The sequence below is a fragment of the Erinaceus europaeus genome, chromosome 7 (genome assembly GCF_950295315.1).
Source record: "Erinaceus europaeus chromosome 7, mEriEur2.1, whole genome shotgun sequence".
Lineage (NCBI taxonomy): Eukaryota > Metazoa > Chordata > Mammalia > Eulipotyphla > Erinaceidae > Erinaceus > Erinaceus europaeus.
Window position 1 is genome coordinate 32,436,038 of NC_080168.1, and position 19,708 is coordinate 32,455,745.

The following is a 19,708-nucleotide window of genomic DNA, read 5'->3' on the forward strand; positions in this document are numbered from 1 at the left end:
GCAGAAAAGAGTTCTGCCAATATTTTCTTCTAAGTATCTGATAGTTTGTGGTCTAACATCCAAGTCCTTGATCCACTTGGAATTTACTTTTGTATTTGGTGAAATACAGTGGTTCAGTTTCATTCTTCTGCATGTTTCAACCCATTTTTTCCAACACCATTTGTTGAAGAGACTCTGCTTTCCCCACTTAATAGTCTGGGCACCTTTGTCAAAGATTAGATGTCCATAGGTGTGTGGGCTTACTTCTGTGCTCTCAATTCTATTCCACTGCTCAGTAAGTCTTTTCATGTTCCAGTACCAAGTAGTTTTGATGACAGTGGCCCTATAATACAATTTGAGATCTGGGAGTGTGATGCCTCCCGTTCTGTTCTTTTTTTCTCAGGATTGTTTTGGAAATTCTAGGTCTTTTCTGGTTCCAGATTATTTAACTCTTATTTATTGAGTGGTATTACCTGTGTCAAACACCCATGTAAACAAATAGGGTGATTTCAGATCGTGATACATCTGTGAAGAGCATGAGGTGGTAGCAGGATGGAGGATGGTGGGCAGGGGGGTGATCAGGAAGGATCTCTTTGAGAAGGTGACATTTGAGCAGAATGTCCTGGAAGCATCTATCTTTGGCTCTCAGGGGATTATTAGGAGGAAAGCGTGGAGCTCTGTGCACAGGGAAGCTGAACTCTTGGTTTCTTTTTTCCTTCCTTCCTTCCTTCCTTCTTTCCTTCCTTCCTTCCTTTCTCTCTCTCTCTCTCTTTCTTTCTCTCTATCTTTCTTTTTATTTCTTTTTTTTCTCCAGGTTTATCACTGGGTCTTGTTGCCGGCACTACCACTGCTTCTGGAGGCCATTTTTCAGTTTTTTTATTGGATAGAACAGAGAGAAATTAAGAGGGGATATATAGAGAAGGAAAGACAGAGAGACACCTGAAGACCTGCTTCACTGCTTGTGAAGTGACCCCCTTGTATGTGGGGAGCTGGGGGCTCGAACCAGGATCCTTGCGCAGGTCCTTGTGTTTCGTACTATGTGCGTTTAACCTCGTGTGCTACAGCCTAGCCCCGGAACTTGTGATTTCTCACCCTGTCATGTCCACCCTACTGGTGTTGTGCCTCCCCCCAGCTCCATGAGGCACCACTGGCTTCTGGGTGGCAGAACCATCATACCAGACAGTGCAGTTTACAGAAGATTTTTAGAGCAAAGGCATCAGGGTAAATAATAAATAAAATCAAGGTCTCTAAAGGTCTAGAAGGGTCAAGAAAACACAAGGTTAAACAGAGGGAAGGCAAGGGGGCTGGAAGGAAGCAGAGAACCTGGAGTTTTTTCTTCTTCTTTTATGTGTTTGTGTTAGTAAACATGATTTCAAAACTGATGAAGGGGTGAAATACTTCCCAGAATACTCAAGCCCACTCCTCCCTCTGGATCATCAATTGATAGCACACACTTTAGTGTTTGTATGTCCAGCTAAAAGCTCCTGGGTGCCTTCTTTATCAGTTAAATGAAACAGGTTAATGAGTTAATTTGGTAAAGCTGATCTGAATTGCACAGAAGGTGTTGAGCAAGTACTTGGCATTTAAAAAAAGTTATCTGACATTTAAAAGGAGATGGCTGTTAATGAATTCAAGAGCTAATCTTATATTGAGGCATGGAAAATCTAGGATTATTATCTTGCTGTAAACATAATGTGATTCAGATGAAAGCCAGAACAAAAGAGAGTTTGTGACTGTACACACACACACACTGCAGCCAAACTTAAAGAGGATGTTTAAATATACATACATATATATATGTATATATATACATATATATATATTTTACTAGAGCACTGCTTAGCTCTGGCTTATGGTGGTGCTGGGGATTGAACCTGGTATCTTTGGTGTAAGTATAATTTCTTTTCATATTCTTGGATTATAATATCTGAGCTACAAATTCAAAGACACTCTTCTATTCAATAATTTCCCTCCTTTCAGCGTGTGTATTTTGAAGGGTTTCCACCATAGGGTGGCACTATAGTGATCAAAGACGATTTAGTTGAGAAGAAAAAATTATTTAAAAAAATACATAAATAAGGGTGGGGAGATGACGTAGTGGCTATGCTTGAGGCTCTGAGGTCCCGGGTTGAATCGCCAGCACTATCATAAACTAGAGCTGAGGTTGCTCAGTCATTGGGGGGTGGGGGGCAAGGTAAGAAGGAAAGGACATTCTCAGCCCAACCATTCAGCTCTCTCAAGTCCTGCAGAACCACCAGAGATGCAGATCTGTCCCGCAGGCATCTCTCAGGCCCTCCTCTTTATCCCCCCACTCCTTTCTAGTTGGGGCTCCACAGCTCTGGAGTTGTGTGGTTTAATGGCTACAAGAAGAAATATTGTCCTTCATTAAGGAGGCTGTAACACTTTCACTTGTCTAACTGCCTCCCACACACCTCACAGCTCCATTCTGCCAAGAGTCTCTGGGAACCTGTGGGCCAGCTGAGCTGGAGGAAGAAAACAGAAGGAAGGAGGGCCTTTGTAGCCAAGATCTGAAATGTGCTGGGGTGTGCACCCCACTATTATCTTAATGCACTGTGAGCGCAGGCTTTTGCCGAAACCCTATGTGGTCTCTCAAGCTGTCACATCAAACCTCTGTGCACACAGGGTGGTTTGTCCCCTCCTGTGAACAAACAAAAGGAAAGAGTTGGTCTCTCCTTGGGACCACTGGACCCCCTCCTTGGTGGAGAGAGCCTGTCCCTCCACTTCCTTGGAAGTGGGGGACAGGGGACTCTGAATCTCAGTGGGGATGGAGAGATCTGAGAGATTTCCTCCCTTGGGGTGGCAGAAGGAGGGCTGGGATCTGAACTATCCTCTCACCCCCTACTGGGTGGGTGAGGCTAAGTCCTGGAAAGGTCACTCCTGCCTAGAGCTAAGGGGTATAACTAAAGGCAAGTTTCCCCTGTGCTTGGACATCTCAGACCCTGCAAGAAGCCCATTGTAGCCTATGGGCAGGAGGGAAGATAATATAGGTGGACTCCCAGTAATGGGCTCCTCACAGAGGGAAACTTGTATAGCCAGGGGCTTCCGCTATTCCACCAAGCAAAGTGAACTAGGTAGGGCTCATGCTGACCAAGGCCAGCCATGCTGGCCACCGCCTGGATCCAACCCTGAAACTGTGCTTCTGTTGACACTTCCCCAAAGGAGGAAGAAACGGAGATCTCTAGCCTTCAGGAGGTCAGAGAGAACATCAGATCTCGGCTCAGCAACTTGGTCTGTGTGGCCACAGCCTGAGAAGCAGAAGGGACCTCCAGCCCACAGAATGGTTCTGCCCACCACAAGTTGACCCAGTGGTCCATGCGGTGTCATCTGGGTACATCTTGGCAACCTGACACTTGTTATTTTTTAATTTATTTTTTTCCCTTTTGTTGTCCTTGCTGTTTATCGTTGTTGTTGCTGTTATTATTGTTGTTATTGATGTCGTTGTTGGATAGGACAGAGAGAAATGGAGAGAAGAGGGGAAGACAGAGAGGGGGAGAGAAAGACAGACACCTGCAGACCTGCTTCACCGCCTGTGAAACGAACCCCCTGTAGGGAGCTGGGGGCTCGAACCAGGATCCTTAAGCTGGTCCTTGCACTTTCTGCCATGTGTGCTTAACCTGCTGCACCACCGCCTGGCTCCCTGACACTTGTTATTTTTTAATATTTAAAATTTTTTTTTATTTTCCCTTTTGCTAACCTTGTTTTTCATTATTGTTGTAGTTATTTTTGTTGTTATTGATGTCATCATCGTTAGATAGGACAGAGAGAAATGGAGAGAGGAGGGGAAGACAGCGAGGGGGAGAGAAAGAGAGACACCTACAGACCTGCTTCACCTCTTGTGAAGCGACTCCCCTGCAGGTGGGGAGCCGGAGGATCCTTCCGCTAGTCCTTGCACTTTGCGCCACTTGTGCTTAACCTGCTGTGCTACCGCTCGATTCCCGACACTTGTTATTTTTAAACAGTTTTCCATTTTTCATTTTATCCCTTGAAATCCTTTGCTGAAGTAAACTGGATCATAATATTATAGAAGCTCATTACTGCCTGCTATAGTTTAGGGGCAACTTGCTGTCATGTGTGGACAGTTTTTATATTTATTTATTTATTATTTATTTATTTATGTGAGGGAGAGAGAACCAGAGCATCTCTCTGGCATGTATAATACTAGGGTTTGAACTTGGAACATCATCCATGAGAGTCCAGCACCTTACTCAGTGTTTTATCTTCTGGGCCACAAGTGGATGAGTTTTCAGAGGACCTCACAAGAAGCCACGACAGAACTCCAGCTTGATTGGAAGTCAGAGAAGCAGTTTTTCGTTTGTTTGTTCTGCTGCCCTCCCAAGTTGTTGTCCTTGTGCGCCTTCCCACATCTGAGCTCCATGGAGGGAGATTTTACATCCTTCCCAGTGTCTCCCCAGTTAACTCAGTGACTAGAGAACCTTCCACTAGGGGAGAGACTACAGTCTCCACTCAGCTTAGGGACTCAGGTGGTGATAGCTGCCCACTCCTTCAGCTCCCTGTGCCTCAGTTTCTCCATTCTCCTCAGGGAGATTTTTGCATTTTTTATTTTTTAAAGAATTTATTTTATTTATTCCCTTTTGTTGCCCTTGTTGTTTTATTGTTGTAGTTATTATTGTTGTTGTTGGATAGGGCAGAGAGAAATGGAGAGAGGAGGGGAAGACAGAGAGGGGGAGAGGAAGATAGACACCTGCAGATCTGCTTCACCGATTGTGAAGCGACTCCCCTGCAGGTGGGGAGCCAGGGGCTCGAACCAGGATCCTTGGGCCAGTCATCTTCTTCTTCTAGCGTTTGCCCTTCTTCCGTAGCCAGTCAACAGCGTCAGGTTGAGCCTGATGTAAAGTTTCGAGACCTCCTTTGAATCTGGAGAGGTGGCAGTCATTGACTATGTGGGTCATAGTCTGTCTGGAGCCGCAGGGGCAGTTCGGGTCATCTCTGGCTCCCCAGCGATGGAACATAGTGGCGCACCGGTCATGGCCAGTCATTATGCTTTGCAACACTGTGCTAACCCGCTGCGCTACCGCCTGACTCCCGAGATTTTTGAATAAGAAAAACCCAGGGCACTTTCATAACAGGGCTTCTATTATCTGGAAGTAAATCTTCTCCCCAAGTTCTAATAGATAGTGCCCTCAGTTTAATTAAGTGCTTTGTTGACACAACAGAATCATTGTTTATCTGGCTTAGCAGGAGCTAGAGGAGAAAAAACTTCAGCCAAAATAGTGATCTCTTCTGCCCCAGGGGAGGTAGAAACCAGCTTTTCTGTGAGAGGGCTGCAGGCTGGACTTAGGCTGCAGCCTTGCCTGTATTTCTCAGATGACACATCCCTCTTTTAGACTGGGAGAGAGATGGGAGGATGGGACAGTGAGGATGGAAGTGGGGGTGGTGGTTTCAGAGGTTAGGGGGTGGGGTGGTCAGGTGAGGAACCTGAATAGGGCCTCAGTTCCTTTTAACTACAAACTTTAACCCCAGGCTGGGAACTTCTTTGTTTTACATTGGGCCTGATGGGACTGCCAATCTGACAGCCAAGAGGCAGGGAGTCTCAACTTGCAAACTGATTCTACTATAAAAAGTATAAAAAGCTTATTTAAAAAAATTATTTATTTACTCCCATATGTTGCCCTTGTTGTTTTTAAAAAGCTCATTTTTAAGCCAGTTGGTTTTTCACAAGAGAAACAAAGGCTACCCAGCATTCTTGGAATCTCATACTAGTCCATAAAAGCTTATCTAACCCATAATTTAGCTGGGCTAAGTTGCCAAACTGGCCCTTGTAACACTGGACTAGCAGAGGGCTGGATGGAGAGAAAGAAAAATGTCTTCTCATGCCCCTTCCCCTCCATGGGCTCTCCTGTTCTGCGATATCTAGGTTTTCCTGGCAGCCAGATGTTGTGGGAGTTGGGGTCCTGCCTGTTGGATATAGTGCTCCTACTTCCAAAATCCCCTGTCTCCTCACCCCAACTGCCAAATCCTGTTAGCTGTGCTACCTTAGATGCAGGTTGGAAAATGATTAAAAAAAAATCACATAAAGCTCTGAGAAAAATCAAGGAATCTCTATCAGGTAGAATTGTTAAGCAATGAAACAAAAAGAATCCTAACAGGTTAGGAAATATTGAGGGTGGGGGTTGGACCACTGGGGATAAGGGATGGGTAGGGCAGAGGAAGGGGAGTGAGGGTCTGCCCAGTGGCCCACAGCCCTCCTTTAAGAGATTCCTACTTTTCAAGCTTCCTTCTTCCTTCATCTAAGCCCCTTGACTGTACACAGACTCCAAGTTGTGTTTCATAATGGCTTTGAAGGCAGAGGGCAGGGGACTGGAATAATAATGACGACTCTAATGGACTGAGACTGTCTAGTGACAAGCATTGTGCTAATCCCTTCTTATGTGTTGTTCTATCTAATCCTTGTCTTGATTTCATGGGGGAAACATGACAGATAGAGAAAATGAGCCTCAGACAGGTGAAGTAACCCACCCATAACCATGAAGTCAGGATGGAAGAAACTGGGATTTAAATGCTGTTTTTGGGGGGTGTGCTGAGGGTGGAAGGGAATCCCCTGCCAATGGAATTCTTTGCCAATGCAGGTCTCAAGCTGAAAAAGGTGTGTTCTCCCGTGACTCATGCTTCCTCATCTATGAAATGGGTATAGTAAGTATATACAATTCTTCTACTTGTCTCCTAGGGATAACGTACATAGTCAACCTTAAAAACAATAGTTGTGGTGTGTTAAGCGCACATGGTGCGTTAAGCGCATGTGGCGCAAGGACTGGTGTAAGAATACAGGTTCAAGTCCCTGGCTCCCCACCTGCAGGGGAGTTTCTTCACAGGTGGTGAAGCAGGTCTGCAGGTGTCTATCTTTCTCTCCCCCCTCTGTCTTCCCCTCCTCTCTCCATTTCTCTCTGTCCTATCTAACAATGATGACATTAATAACAACAATAGCTACAACAATAATAAAAAGAAAGGGCAACAAAAAGGGAAACAAATAGTTGTTTAAAAAAAATTCTCTCACAGGGGCCAGGAGGTGGTGCACCTGGTTAAGCACACACATCACAGAATGGGTTCAAGTCTCTGGTCCCCACCTGCAGAGGGAAAGCTTCACGAATGGTGAAGCAGGGCTGCAGGTGTCTCTCTGTCTCCCTCTCTATCTCCCTCAATTCCTTGCTGACTCTATCCAAGAATAAATAAATAAAATTATTAACAAGAAACGAGAAGGAAAGGATGGGGAGTCCAACACACTTCTGTCCATGAGGCTGTGCAGACAGTTCATTCTTTGAGGTGATGGTGCTAGACCCCATCCATCACTCTCACAAAGATCTCTAAGAAGGAAGTCTAATAACATCTCCAGCCAGCACAAGACCCAACTCTTTTCCAGAGAGTGAACTACTAAATCATGGCAGCCAACAGCAGGAAGTACCTGGAGATTGTGTTAGTTGTCAAGAGAAATATCAACAGAACATTCATATTATTATTTTTTAAAAATTTTGTAAAATTATTTTTATTTATTTCCTTTTGTTGCCCTTGTTGTTTTATTGTTATAGTTATTATTGTTGTTTTTATTAATGTCATTGTTGGACAGGACAGAGAGAAATGGAGAGAGGACGGGAAGACAGAGGGGGAGAGAAAGATAGACACCTACAGACCTGCTTCACTGCTTGTGAAGTGACTCCTCTGCAGGTGGGGAGCCGGGGACTTGAACCAGAGTCCCTTTGCCGGTCCTTGCGCTTTGCGCCACATGTGCTTAATCCACTGCACTACTGCCAGACTCCCAGAACATTCATTTTATTATTATCACTGAAAATGAAACAAGTGCAATCCCTGAGCCCTACATAGTGGACTAGTTTCTTTCTTTCTTTCTTTCTTTCTTTCTTTCTTTCTTTCTTTCTTTCTTTCTTTCTTTTTTCTGGATATAGTCTTAAGTGAATGAAAGATTTATTTCTCAGTGTTGTCTTGAGGAGTTATCACATGCTGGGAACTGTGAGGAAAAATTAAAAAAAATCTGTCTTAGGAGAATACTTAGGTTGTTCTATTAGAAAATAGTAAAACAAAAAAAAATTTTTCCAACAGAAGACAGGGCTTGACTCGGAAGGATACTGAATCAAAAGGTTACCTTTGCATTAACATTTAGTGTGTATATAGGTAGGGGTGAGAGAGAGAGAGAGAGAGAGAGAGAGAGTGTGTGTGTGTGTGTGCTATTCTGAAAGAGGAAGGCTGAAAGGAGATATGAACACCATCTGTGAAACCAGCAAGGAAACAGATGGGGTAATCAGGTTCATTCAACCTAAATCCCGGTGTGCTAGAATTACAGACTGCTCTTTGAAATCCCAGAGAGGTAAATTCAGGATACCTAAGATCATCTGCTGATCTATAATGTTGTAAACGTATGAAATCTGAACTCAGGAGATAATGTGGGTAGAAGAAGAAGTGGCTTTGTGAAAAAGGAACAAGGGAATTAATTACAGTTTAACGGGCGTTTTTAGGATACCACCAAAGTTCTAATCCTCAGAAAGCAACAAAAAAAGATAAAGCATGTGAGAGATGATGTTTGCTCTCCCCAACAAAGGTAGAAAACAGACAGTGTAAGAGCTGGGAAAGCGATTCTTTCTTACTTTAGATAAAAAGATGCAGCAATTCCTGGGAAATCTAATTAAAGGTCGAGCCTGTATTTTGATAGTTTTTACTGACAACCTTTTTGCCCCGACAGCTCAATGAATCAGAGGGCTCAGGACCTTTCTTGTCCAAAGCTTACACAGATGAGCCTGGATGCACAGGAAGTTTCATCCTTTGAGATTCAAACTTTTCACAAAAAGAGGTAAATTCAGTGCTTTCCCCCTCCAACTCGCCCTCCCCTGCCAAGTCTAGGGTAAGAAGGATAAAAAGCTGGAAAGGGGGTTAGGATCCTTAAAAGGATAATTCTGAAAAGTTGAGAAGTCTTTTGGTTAGAGACACATTGACCTCTTCCATGGTGGTGGTCAAAGTAGACATCACTTTCTCACTTTAAAAGTTAGATAGAGATGGGCTGGGCAGCTGTGCAGCTGGTTGACTGCATATGTTATCATGCACAAGGTGGCAGGAATTCAAGCCCCCATTCAGCACCTACAGAAGGGAAGTTTCACAAGCATCGAGGCAGTGTTGCAGGTATCTCTCGACTTCTCTATCTACCCCATCCCTCTCTATTTCTCTCTGTTTCTATTAAATAAATTAAAAACTTAAAAATTTAAGTAAAGATTCTCCACCAGGGATGATCTTGCCCTCGAGGGAACGTCTGACTAAGTCTAGAGATATTTCTGAATGTCACAGCCAGGGAAGGACTGCTGTGTTACTGGCATCTAGTCAATACAGATTTAGTCGATGCTGTTCAACATTCAATAATGCACAGACATAATTAATTAATTAATTATTAAACTGAGAAATGTTATGCATGTACAAAATATTGTATATATTGTCGACTGTAAAACATTAATCCTCCAATAAAGAAATTAAAAATATATTTTTTGAAAGTATAAAAAAATTAATTAATTATTAATGGCCCCAGATGTGAGGACGAGAAAGCGTGCATGAAACCACCCACATGATCACGTCTAGGCCTTTTGGTTAAGATCAAGTGAAACCGAGCAGATCGCTTTCTCTCCTCTCCTCTCCTCTCCTCTCCTCTCCTCTCCTCTCCTCTCCTCTCCTCTCCTCTCCTCTCCTCTCCTCTCCTCTCCTCTCCCGGATCAACTAGGAATACCAAAGGAGACCACCCGGACCGAAACAAGACAGGACTAGAATGACCACAGGAACCCAGTAAATCACCCGTGAGTACAAACACACGTGGCTGGTGACAGAGAGGAGAGAGGGGCCTAAGGAGAGATTAAGTGACTGCTAACATTCAGCAGTTTATCAGTGGAGACACCACCTCCAGTCTGCTCCACAACAAGGGGACAGCTAAAGGGAGGAAAGGACTCCCCAGAGACTCACTAAATGCAACTCTGAGTCTCCATTGCTACTACCCTCAGAATCTGGAGCAGCAACAGGAAGGGACACCAGGGGACAGAGATCTAACCGGGAAACTCAGGAGAAGACCTATACCTCGGTGGCATAGCTGAGGGGCTGTGAAAGTTTCTTTGCATAACCACTGGATTATCTCTGCCACACCCTGCTTTATCTCTTGGTCAGGAGTCAGTGATTAAGCTAAGAAGCCTATTGATAGTTTAAAAGCCCTCAGGCTCCCATAGCCTACAGGGAAGGAAAAAAAGAGGCTTTTACACCACTGAGCTCCAACTCAGGGATTGAAAAAACTGTTAACATATATAAAATGGTTAAAACAACAAGAAAAAATATTGGAGACTCGAACCAGGACAAGAGTCCAGCTAAAAGTCCTCCAGAGGGTGAAGCACAAAACGAGTTCAACATCCAAACATTAACTAAGGAAATAATAATAGGAGTGAGTAAAGAATTTGAAAAAATTGTAATCAGAAATGCAGGAACAACAAATGAGAAAATGGAAGAAAATTCTAATTATCTCATGGTTATTATAGAGCTGAAAGCTGAAATTGCTGAGCTAAGAAGGCAACTAGCTGAACAAGCTAAAACAGTATCAGAGCAAGGCAACAAAATAGATGAACTCCAGAAAGCAGTAGAGGGCAGAGAGAATAGAATCTATGAGGCTGAAGACAGAATTAGCAAGATTGATGATGAATTAGAGACAACTAGAAAAGAAGTAAGAGATCTCAAAAAGAGATTAAGAGATGCTGAAAACAACAACAGAGTCCTATGGGATGACTTCAAAAGAAACAATATACGCATTATTGGCTTACCAGAGGAAGAAAGAGAAGGGGAGGAAGAAAGCGTTCTCCAGGCCATAATAGCTGAAAATTTCTCTAGTCTAGACAACACCAAAGACATAAAGATTCAAGAAGCCCAGAGGGTCCCAAACAGAATTAACCCAGACCTAAAGACACCAAGACATGTCATACTTAGATTGGAAAGGAATAAGGATAAAGAAAGGATCCTCAAGGCTGCAAGAGAAAAACAAAGAGTCACCTACAAAGGAAAACCCATAAGATTAGCAGCAGACTTCTCCATACAAACACTACAGGCCAGAAGAGAATGGCAAGATATCTATCGGAGCGCTCAATGAGAAAGGCTTTCAGCCAAGAATATTATATCCTGCTAGACTGTCATTCAGACTAGATGGAAGCATCAAAACCTTCTCAGACAAGCAACAGTTGAAGGAAGCAACCATCACCAAGCCTGCCCTGAAAGAAGTTCTGAAAGGTCTCCTATAAACAACCAGACCACCACAAATAGGACATATATCAAAACACTCTAAAACTCTACAAGAATGGCGTTAAAATATCTTCAATCTTTGATATCAATAAATGTCAATGGCCTGAATTCACCTATTAAAAGACACAGAGTAGGAAGATGGATCAGAAAACACAACCCAACAATATGTTGTCTACAGGAAACTCACCTAACTCAACAAGACAAACACAGACTTAAAGTGAAAGGATGGAAAATTATCATACAAGCCAATGGCCCACAAAAAAGGGCAGGAACAGCTATTCTCATATCTGACATGATAGACTTTAAAATAGATAAGATTAAAAAAGATAGGAATGGACACTACTTAATGCTCAGAGGATCAGTCAATCAAGAGGGCTTAATAATTATTAATATCTATGCACCCAATGAGAAGCCATCTAAATACATCAAACTTCTACTGAAAGAGCTACAGCAATATATTAAATGGACCTACCCTATGACCCTGCAATTCCCCTCCTGGGGATATATCCTAAGGAACCCAACACATCCATCCAAAAAGATCTGTATACACATATGTTCTTGGCAGCACAATTTGTAATAGCCAAAACTTGGAAGCAACCCAGGTGTCCAACAACAGATGAGTGGCTGAGCAAGTTGTGGTATATATACACAATGGAATACTACTCAGCTGTAAAAAATGGTGACTTCACCGTTTTCAGCCGATCTTGGATGGACCTTGAAAAAATCATGTTGAGTGAAATAAGTCAGAAAGTGAAGGATGAATATGGGATGATCTCACTCTCAGGCCGAAGTTGAAAAACAAGATTAGAAAAGAAAACACAAGTCAAACCTGAAATGGAATTGGAGTATTACACCAAAGTAAAAGACTCTGGGTTGGGTGGGTGGGTGGGGAGAATACAGGTCCATGAAAAATGATATATGAAATAGTGGGGGTTGTATTGTTAAATGGGAATCTGGGGAATGTTATGCATGTACAAACTATTGTATTTACTGTTGAATGTAAAGCATTAATTCCCCAATAAAGAAATAAATTATTTAAAAAAAAAAAGATCAAGTGAAACCACTCACATGAAATCAAAGTTTCTCATCTAAGCACTCACCATTCTTTGAATTTTTTGGTGGCAGAGATTGAACCCAGGGCCTCATACATATGAAGTATATGCACTCTTCCACTGAGCTAGATCCCTTGCCAAACCTCCGTTTAAAAAAATTTGGTGCTGGGGACTGAAACCAGGGTCTTACACAGTCACTCCACTGCTCAGCTACCTTCTAAAATTCAATAACTTTTTTTTTGGGTTAAAATTAGGACTTTACCACTTTGTGCCAACTTTTTTGGGGGGAGGGGCATAGAGGGGAGAGTACTGAAGCTTCTTCCAGTGCGGAGGGGACCAAGCTTGAACACTGGTTGAGTGCTTGGCAAAAAAGGGAGCACTACCCAGGAGTGTTATTTTTCTGGCCCTACTTGTTTTTAAAGAGAGAGAGACAGAGAGAGCGAAGTAACAATTCACTATTCATTGTTACTCTCTTGTGGTCGGTCCTGAGGATTGAACCCAGAGCAGGGGCTCTGTTGCTGAGTTTCCTCAATCTTCATTAACATGTATGAATCAAACTCATCACTGAGTGGAGTGGGTCATAATACACTTAATCACTTATCTGATGTTGGACTACCAGGCTGTTACTGATAATGTGCAATGGACATGTTCAATTAAATTTTAAAAAGTTATTTTATTTATTTATTCCTTCCCTTTTGTTGCCCTTGCTTTTATTGTTGTAGTTATTATTGTTGTTATTGATGTCATTGTTGTTGGATAGTACAGAGAGAAATGAGAGAGGAGGGGAAGACAGAGATAGGGAGAGAAAGATAGACACCTGCAGACTTGCTTTCCCACCTGTGAAGCGACCCCCTTGCAGGTGGGGAGCCGGGGGCTCGAACCAGGTTCCTCATGCAGGTCCTTGTGCTTTGCACCACTTGTGCTTAAACCGCTGCGCTACTGCCTGACTCCCTTTAAAAACCTATTTTATTAATTTTTTTAGATAGAGACAAAGAGGTGTCAGGGGTATTAAAATAGACCACAGTACTGAAGCTTCCTTCAGTGAGTTGGGGCAGGGCTTGAGTAGTTGCTTTATGCTAAAATATCCCCCAAGATAAACTCCCAGATGTGAGAAATACCACATCAGCAGATACAAAGAGTATTTTGTGAGTCATATGGCCATTTTCTTTACAAATGATGGACCAAATTATAGTCTGTCAGAAGTGACTGGTAACACTTTCACCAAGACCTTGCAGTGCTACCATTAAAAACAGAACAGAAATTAGAGGAGGCATAAGTCTCAGATATAAAAAGTCACCCCCAGTTTGCTTCTATTTGCATTTAAATTGATACAGAGAGTAAATCTTTTTCCTTGTATGTTTCCTACTACCTTTTGATAGGAATTATCTTTTGCTTATTTTTTCTAACTTGTAAATGTTTTTCTTTTAAAAATTGTACATGACCTCTGCCAAGTAGTCATGCTAGTGTAGCTAATGCAATTTTTGTTTTGTTGTTGTTATTTCCTCTCTATCTACCTCCCATGTACCCCCAACCATTTCTTCCTGGAATTCTCATTTACAATTTTAATCTTCTTTTCAGGGGCTGGTCACCTCACGCAACGTATGGCCTGTACACACAGTGGCCCTGGGGACCAGGAAAGCTTTTCCAGTGATTGATGTCTGCACCGAGGTAAGAGCAGTTCTTGGTCTCTGACCAAGAACTAATTTCCCTTCATAAAAATAAAAAAGGCCTTAGGAGGAGCCACAAGGCAGAGAGGAATATAAATGTGACCGAGAACACCAAATTCGGCGAGGAGTCTGAAGGACTTGCATTAAAAAAAGGGCACCAGTACCTTTAGGACTTCAGAACTGGCAGTGCTCCATCTGCTGTTATTAATATGCAAAAAATACCTTCATAAATACTTGATTCTCTTCACAGTGGGGAGGCAGTTCATTTGAAAGAGGAAATGGAAGCTTGGAGTTGAAACATGTCTGCTTGTCTCCTTTTCCTTTTTGTCCGCTACTCTTTTCATCTTCACATTTCCCCTTGTAGTCCCCCCTCCCCTCCCCCCAATCTAGTCTTAACCCCCTCCTCCAGCTCTTAGGAAGTTGCTAACGTCTTCAGCTATTCTCCTCTCTATTTATGAATTCACCACCCAGGCCTGCTCCTCTGCCAGCTCTGGAAAGGGTGCCTGGGGAGCCAGCCCTCCTGTGTGGAGACTGGGGCCCGGGGCAGAGTAGACAGGAGTCCCGCCATGGCTCCTGCTCCTGCTGCAAGCACAGGACGTGCACAGCGGAGGGTTTGCGATCCAACCAGCAGGGGGCGTCCAGAGGCAGCCTCTTCAGAGGCCCGCACATCCATGAACCCAGTCACGTCTGCAAAGTTTTCTTTTACCCACTCATCAGGAATTTACCCCCCCCCCCATCTAGGTCTGTGATTTCTCATTAAAGGTTGGCAACACTAAAACATTTTACCTTTTGGGTTACCCCTCACCCCCACTCTTCCCTTTCAGCTAGAGCAGTGATGGAGAAAAGTAAAAGCATTTTCTTTGACAGACCTCCTAATATGGTCAGACCCCAGTGAAAAGAGGGAGGCAGAGGGAGGAATTAATGGAAAGGGGACAAACTGCTAAGGCTGATAAGGTCGGTTTGGTGGGACAGCAGAGCCTGCCTCAGAGCAGGGAGAAGACTGCATTTGCCGCGGGCCTATCAAGGGACAGGACTGAAAGCTGCTGGTCAGAAATTTGTTTCTAAATCCTTTCCAGATGCTTTATAGTAAACATGAAATTAGTTATTTACGTGGAGTAGGTTGAGGAAGTAGTTAAAGTTGAAGCCAGTGATTAAGCTAATAAAGTGCCATTAGTCTCATGAAGTCCTGGGGGCGGAGGAGGAGAGGAATACTCCTCTTTTCACTTCTCCCATCACTAAACCTGGTTTTCACTGTCTTGAGGTAATGGTGGGGCTCCCCAAGTTTTTTTTTCTTCCACAAATGGCTTTCATTTTGGGAGCGATGTCTAAAGGGAATAAGCCTATGACTTGAATGAACCAACTGCTTCTGGGGGGGGCATCCACCCCCTTTCACAGAGGAAGGGCATGCAATTCTCAGGGTCCACTGCTTAGCGCTGGGCTCACAGGGGCAATCTAGGGTTAGAATTTAGGACCCTCACGTCAGAGTTTATGAACCCTTGGTCTGGTGTTCCTCTTTCTCTCTCTCTCTTAATATTTTCATTTATTTATTATTGAGTAGAGACAGAGAAATTGAGAGGAGAGGGGGAGATAGAGAGAGAAAGAGACACCTGCAGCCCTGCTTCACCTGCAGCCCTGCTTCAACACTTGTGAAGCCTTCCCTCTGCAGGTGGGGACCAGGGGCTTGAACCCAAGTCCTTGCACATTGTAATGTGAGCACTTAACCAGGTGTGTCACCACCTGTCCTCCTTTAAAAAATAGATATATTTGGTTTTAGTTTAATGAGAGAGAGAGAAAGGTACAGAAAGAGACCAGAGCACTGCTCAATCCTGGTTTAGGGTGGGGATTGAACCTGAGACTTTGGTGCTGCAGGCAAGAAAGTATTTTTGCATAACCATCATGCTACCTCCCCAATCCCCACCCTGTTGTTCCTTGCTCTGATTTCAAGTTAATAACTCAGTCTAGGACTTGACTGAACCATTCTTTCTTCACAGGTGATATTAGGCCTCCTGAAATACAGCCACAGGGTTGTGTGAATTAAGTGTGGACTGGGAATATGAGGCAGTCAGGATTGTACCATCATCAGAATTATAATTTATGGGGTCACATTACAATGCACAAGGACCCAGGTTCAAGCCCCTGATCCCCATCTGCAGGGAGAAAGCATTATGGATGGTGAAGTAAGGCTGCAAGTGTCTCTGTCTCTTTCTCTCTCAATCTCTCCCTCCCTTCTCAATTTTCTCTCTGTCTCTATATAATAAATAAATAAAATTTAAAAAAGAAATATAATTTATTATATTTTCTCTAGCCAAAGATTCTATTAAAATAAAGATTTACATCCCTTATAAGGAAGTCTTCAAGTAGGCACATAAAGAAAATGCAGGAGGGGTAGATAGCTTAATGGTTATGCAAACCAACTCTCATGGCTGAGGCTCTGAAGTCCTAGGTTTAGTCCTTTGCACCACCATAGCTAAGCAGTGCTCTGAAAAAAAAAAATCCAGAAAGAAAAAATGCAGGCATTGGTTCTGTGGTTCCTCAGTAACTGGAAGGATGGCTCAGGTGTTTCACCCCAAGGGAAGCCTGGGACTCTAGCCCTGAGACCTCAGCTCCTTCAGAGCACAGCTCTGCACACAGATGCAAACAAAACGATTTTATTTATTTATGAGAAAGATAGGAGGAGAGAGAAAGAATCAGACATCACTCTGGCACATGTGCTGCCGGGGATTGAACTCGGGACTTCATGCTTGAATGTCCAAAGCCCTATCACTGCGCCACCTCCTGGACCACATGATTTTATTCCTATTGCTTTCTTTTTTAAAAAATATTTTTTAAATTAATTCTTGAATAGAGACAGAGAGGAATTGAGAGGGAAGGAGGAGATATATAGAGAGAAAGAGACAGAGAGACACCTGCAACTCTGCTTCACTACTTGTGAAGTTTTCTCCTTGCTTTTGGGGACCAGGGGCTTCAACTGTGGTCCTTGTGCACTGTAATATGTATGTTTAACCAGGTGTGCTACCACCTGGCCCCTTATTATTATTGCATTCTAATGAATGTGAAGAAAGGGAAGATAACCAGGCTGTGGGAAGAGGTTGGAAATAAGGAAGAAGCAGAAATGATGGGCCCCCAGGGTGTCATGAGTGGGAGAGAGAGAGACCCAGGGAAGTCCAAGACCTGTGCTGCCTCTCCTTTAGCTTCTCTGAGCCCTGTCAGCACTAGAATTCCCCTGAGCTGTCTCTCTAGGGTGACCTTAAAGTCAGTCTCAGACTCAAAGCTCTGAATGAAACGACAGACCTGTGCTTGCAAGCATAAGTTCCTTTTTCTTAACTTTTAAAAATGTATTTGACAAGACAGAGAGAAATTGATAGGGAAGGGGGAAATGGAGAGAGAGTGAGGGGGGAGAGAGAGAAAGGGAGAGAGAGAGAGGGAGACACCTGCAGTACTGCTTCACTGCTCATGAATGCTTTCCTTCTCATAGGTGGGGGCCAGGGAGTGTGTGTGTGTAGTTCATCTATATAAAGCATTTTTCTCCTTCACTGTATATTTATGTAATTTTATTGTTATTTTTTTCTTTTCACTAACAATGAGGATTGGAATGAAAATAATGGGCCCATAGGCATGACATCTTAGTGCCTGCTGCCTCTGGGTCTCCTTTATGACTTTACAGAAGTCAGGGAAAGGCCTACTCAGCTTATTTGTGCACACAAAGAGCCAGACAAAATAGTCCAAGTTAAGACATTCCAAGTCGCTGAGTTATGGGACCTCTGTGATTTTCTAATCTACTGGTCTCATTTACTGATGAGGCCAATGAGGCCTAGACAGCTGAAGAGTCTTATGCAGGGTCACACAGCAAATTGTGGCAAGAACCCCCAAATCCTGCCACCCATTTGCATGCTCTTTCAGATTCAGAACTGTACCTGCTTCTCTGTTTTCTGAATCAGCACTGAGGTTTCGTTAACATCCACGTGAAGATTGGTTCCAGATTCAGTGTTTGCTATTGTAGAAATCAGAGAGAAAAGGATCAAGGCTGTCAGATCTAGGTCTCATGAATTTTTATAAATATCACATACATGCAAACCTAGTTCATATGTGTAAGACTATAAACACGTATACACCGGTGATAGTCACACTAGTCTGCCCAGTTACATCTATAACCTCATTACTCACAGCCTGTAAGCACCATATCAAATGCAGTATTAAGACCTTATGTTCAGATTTCTGCTCTTGTTGTGGTTGCTCTTTAAAAGGACACAGGAAAATCCTTTGTGCTGTGAAAATTCAGATAAAGCTAAAATTAAAAAGGAAATATTGATGGGAAGAAATCTGCTGATGCTGTTAAGTATAAATTTTGTATGATGGTATCTGACTGAGTAGGAAAATGCTTCTGCATCTTCCAGATGGAGAGCTCAGAGACCCGCTCCCCGCCAGCACAAGATGGAGGGGCAATAGGAGAGGTGGACTCATGAGGTGAACATAAGCAAAGGCTACTGTGAGGCTGGGGGGAGGGGCCACGAAGTTGCAGCCAAACTGACTACAGGGCAGTGTGCTTGTGTGACCCTACACCTCTCCTCCAGGGTGGGGTCATCTCTGCTTTCTCTACGTGTGGAAGCTGAGACCTGAAAGGTAAAAGCTGTCCAACCAGAGAGGTTTTGAGTGAGGATCTGAGCCCAAAACGGTCTGCCTTGAACCCCATGCTGCAAGAGAAGAGGATTTATTTTTTTCTTCCCTCCCCCCCCCAAGTAAATTTAATGTTTATAAAGGAATGTTTATTTGAGGAACAGATTTAGCTAAGCACATGGCTCTGCTGACAAGGATATTAGTCTCTCATGTGAGACCAGTGTCCAACAAAAAGTTCTTTCCATACTTGGTCCTCATAAGTAGCTCTTTTTAAGAGCCAATGGCCATATGCAACTGCTTCTTTGTCTCCTTGACCTGAAGTCTTTACTCATTACTTGTGGGCTGACCTTCCTTTTTCTGTTGTTTCTCAGCTGTCCTTTTCTTTTCTTTCTGTTTTTTTCTAATGACTTTTGCACAGATTTAAACTTTTTTTTTTTAAATTAAAAACAAGTGTGTGTGTGGGGTGGGTGGGTGGAGAGAGTGCAGTAGTTTCCTGAAACTGGGTCAAGGTCATACTGTGAACCAGAACAAGATCAGGATCTGAACCCGGGTCTCACAGCTTAGCTGCTCAGGCTTCCCCTCCGCATGACAATGTCTTCCTTGGCCTCCCTTGAGCTTGCCATCCCAGCTGCTTGGCCATTATCCATCCTCTGGACACATTCAAGCCAACAGAATTAGGCTGTGATGAGGTTTGTTTCGTTTGTGGCTTGGAAGGAACTGTGGACCTCTTAATGAAGCTTATAAATTCTAACGCATCAGGAAAGTTCTTTTGCAACATTCAGAGAATGAATCAGTCAGCCAGAGTTCAGGAAATGTAAACGCATTTTTAGATAGGAGACTGAAAAATCACTTAGGCCTTCTCCATCTCTTGGGTCAAGACCCTGGTAATTTACTGAGATCCAAGTTGTCAAGGAGGAGATACAGCTCAAACCACATTCCTGGGAGATAAAGCAATGGGGGTGGTAAAGCTTCCTCTCTCTACAACGTGGCAGGCTTTGCTGTTCTTATCAAATGAAAATGACCAACCCTCTGGCCAGTGCAGGCAAGTGGCTGTGAACACAAACCTGACCTGAGCTTTCTCATCCTTCTAGGGGTGGTGTGCAC

General features: G+C 43.3%; 1 protein-coding gene across 1 annotated transcript in view; it reads right to left on the reverse strand.

Moving 5' to 3' along the window:
* KIAA2012 (KIAA2012 ortholog) overlaps positions 1 to 19,708 on the reverse strand; it is a 189,284-nt gene that overhangs the window by 78,150 nt on the left and 91,426 nt on the right. The window contains exon 12 of the mRNA XM_060194124.1: positions 17,905 to 17,981. Within this exon, the coding sequence (XP_060050107.1) occupies positions 17,905 to 17,981 (77 nt within the window). The remainder of the gene's footprint in view (positions 1 to 17,904; positions 17,982 to 19,708) is intronic.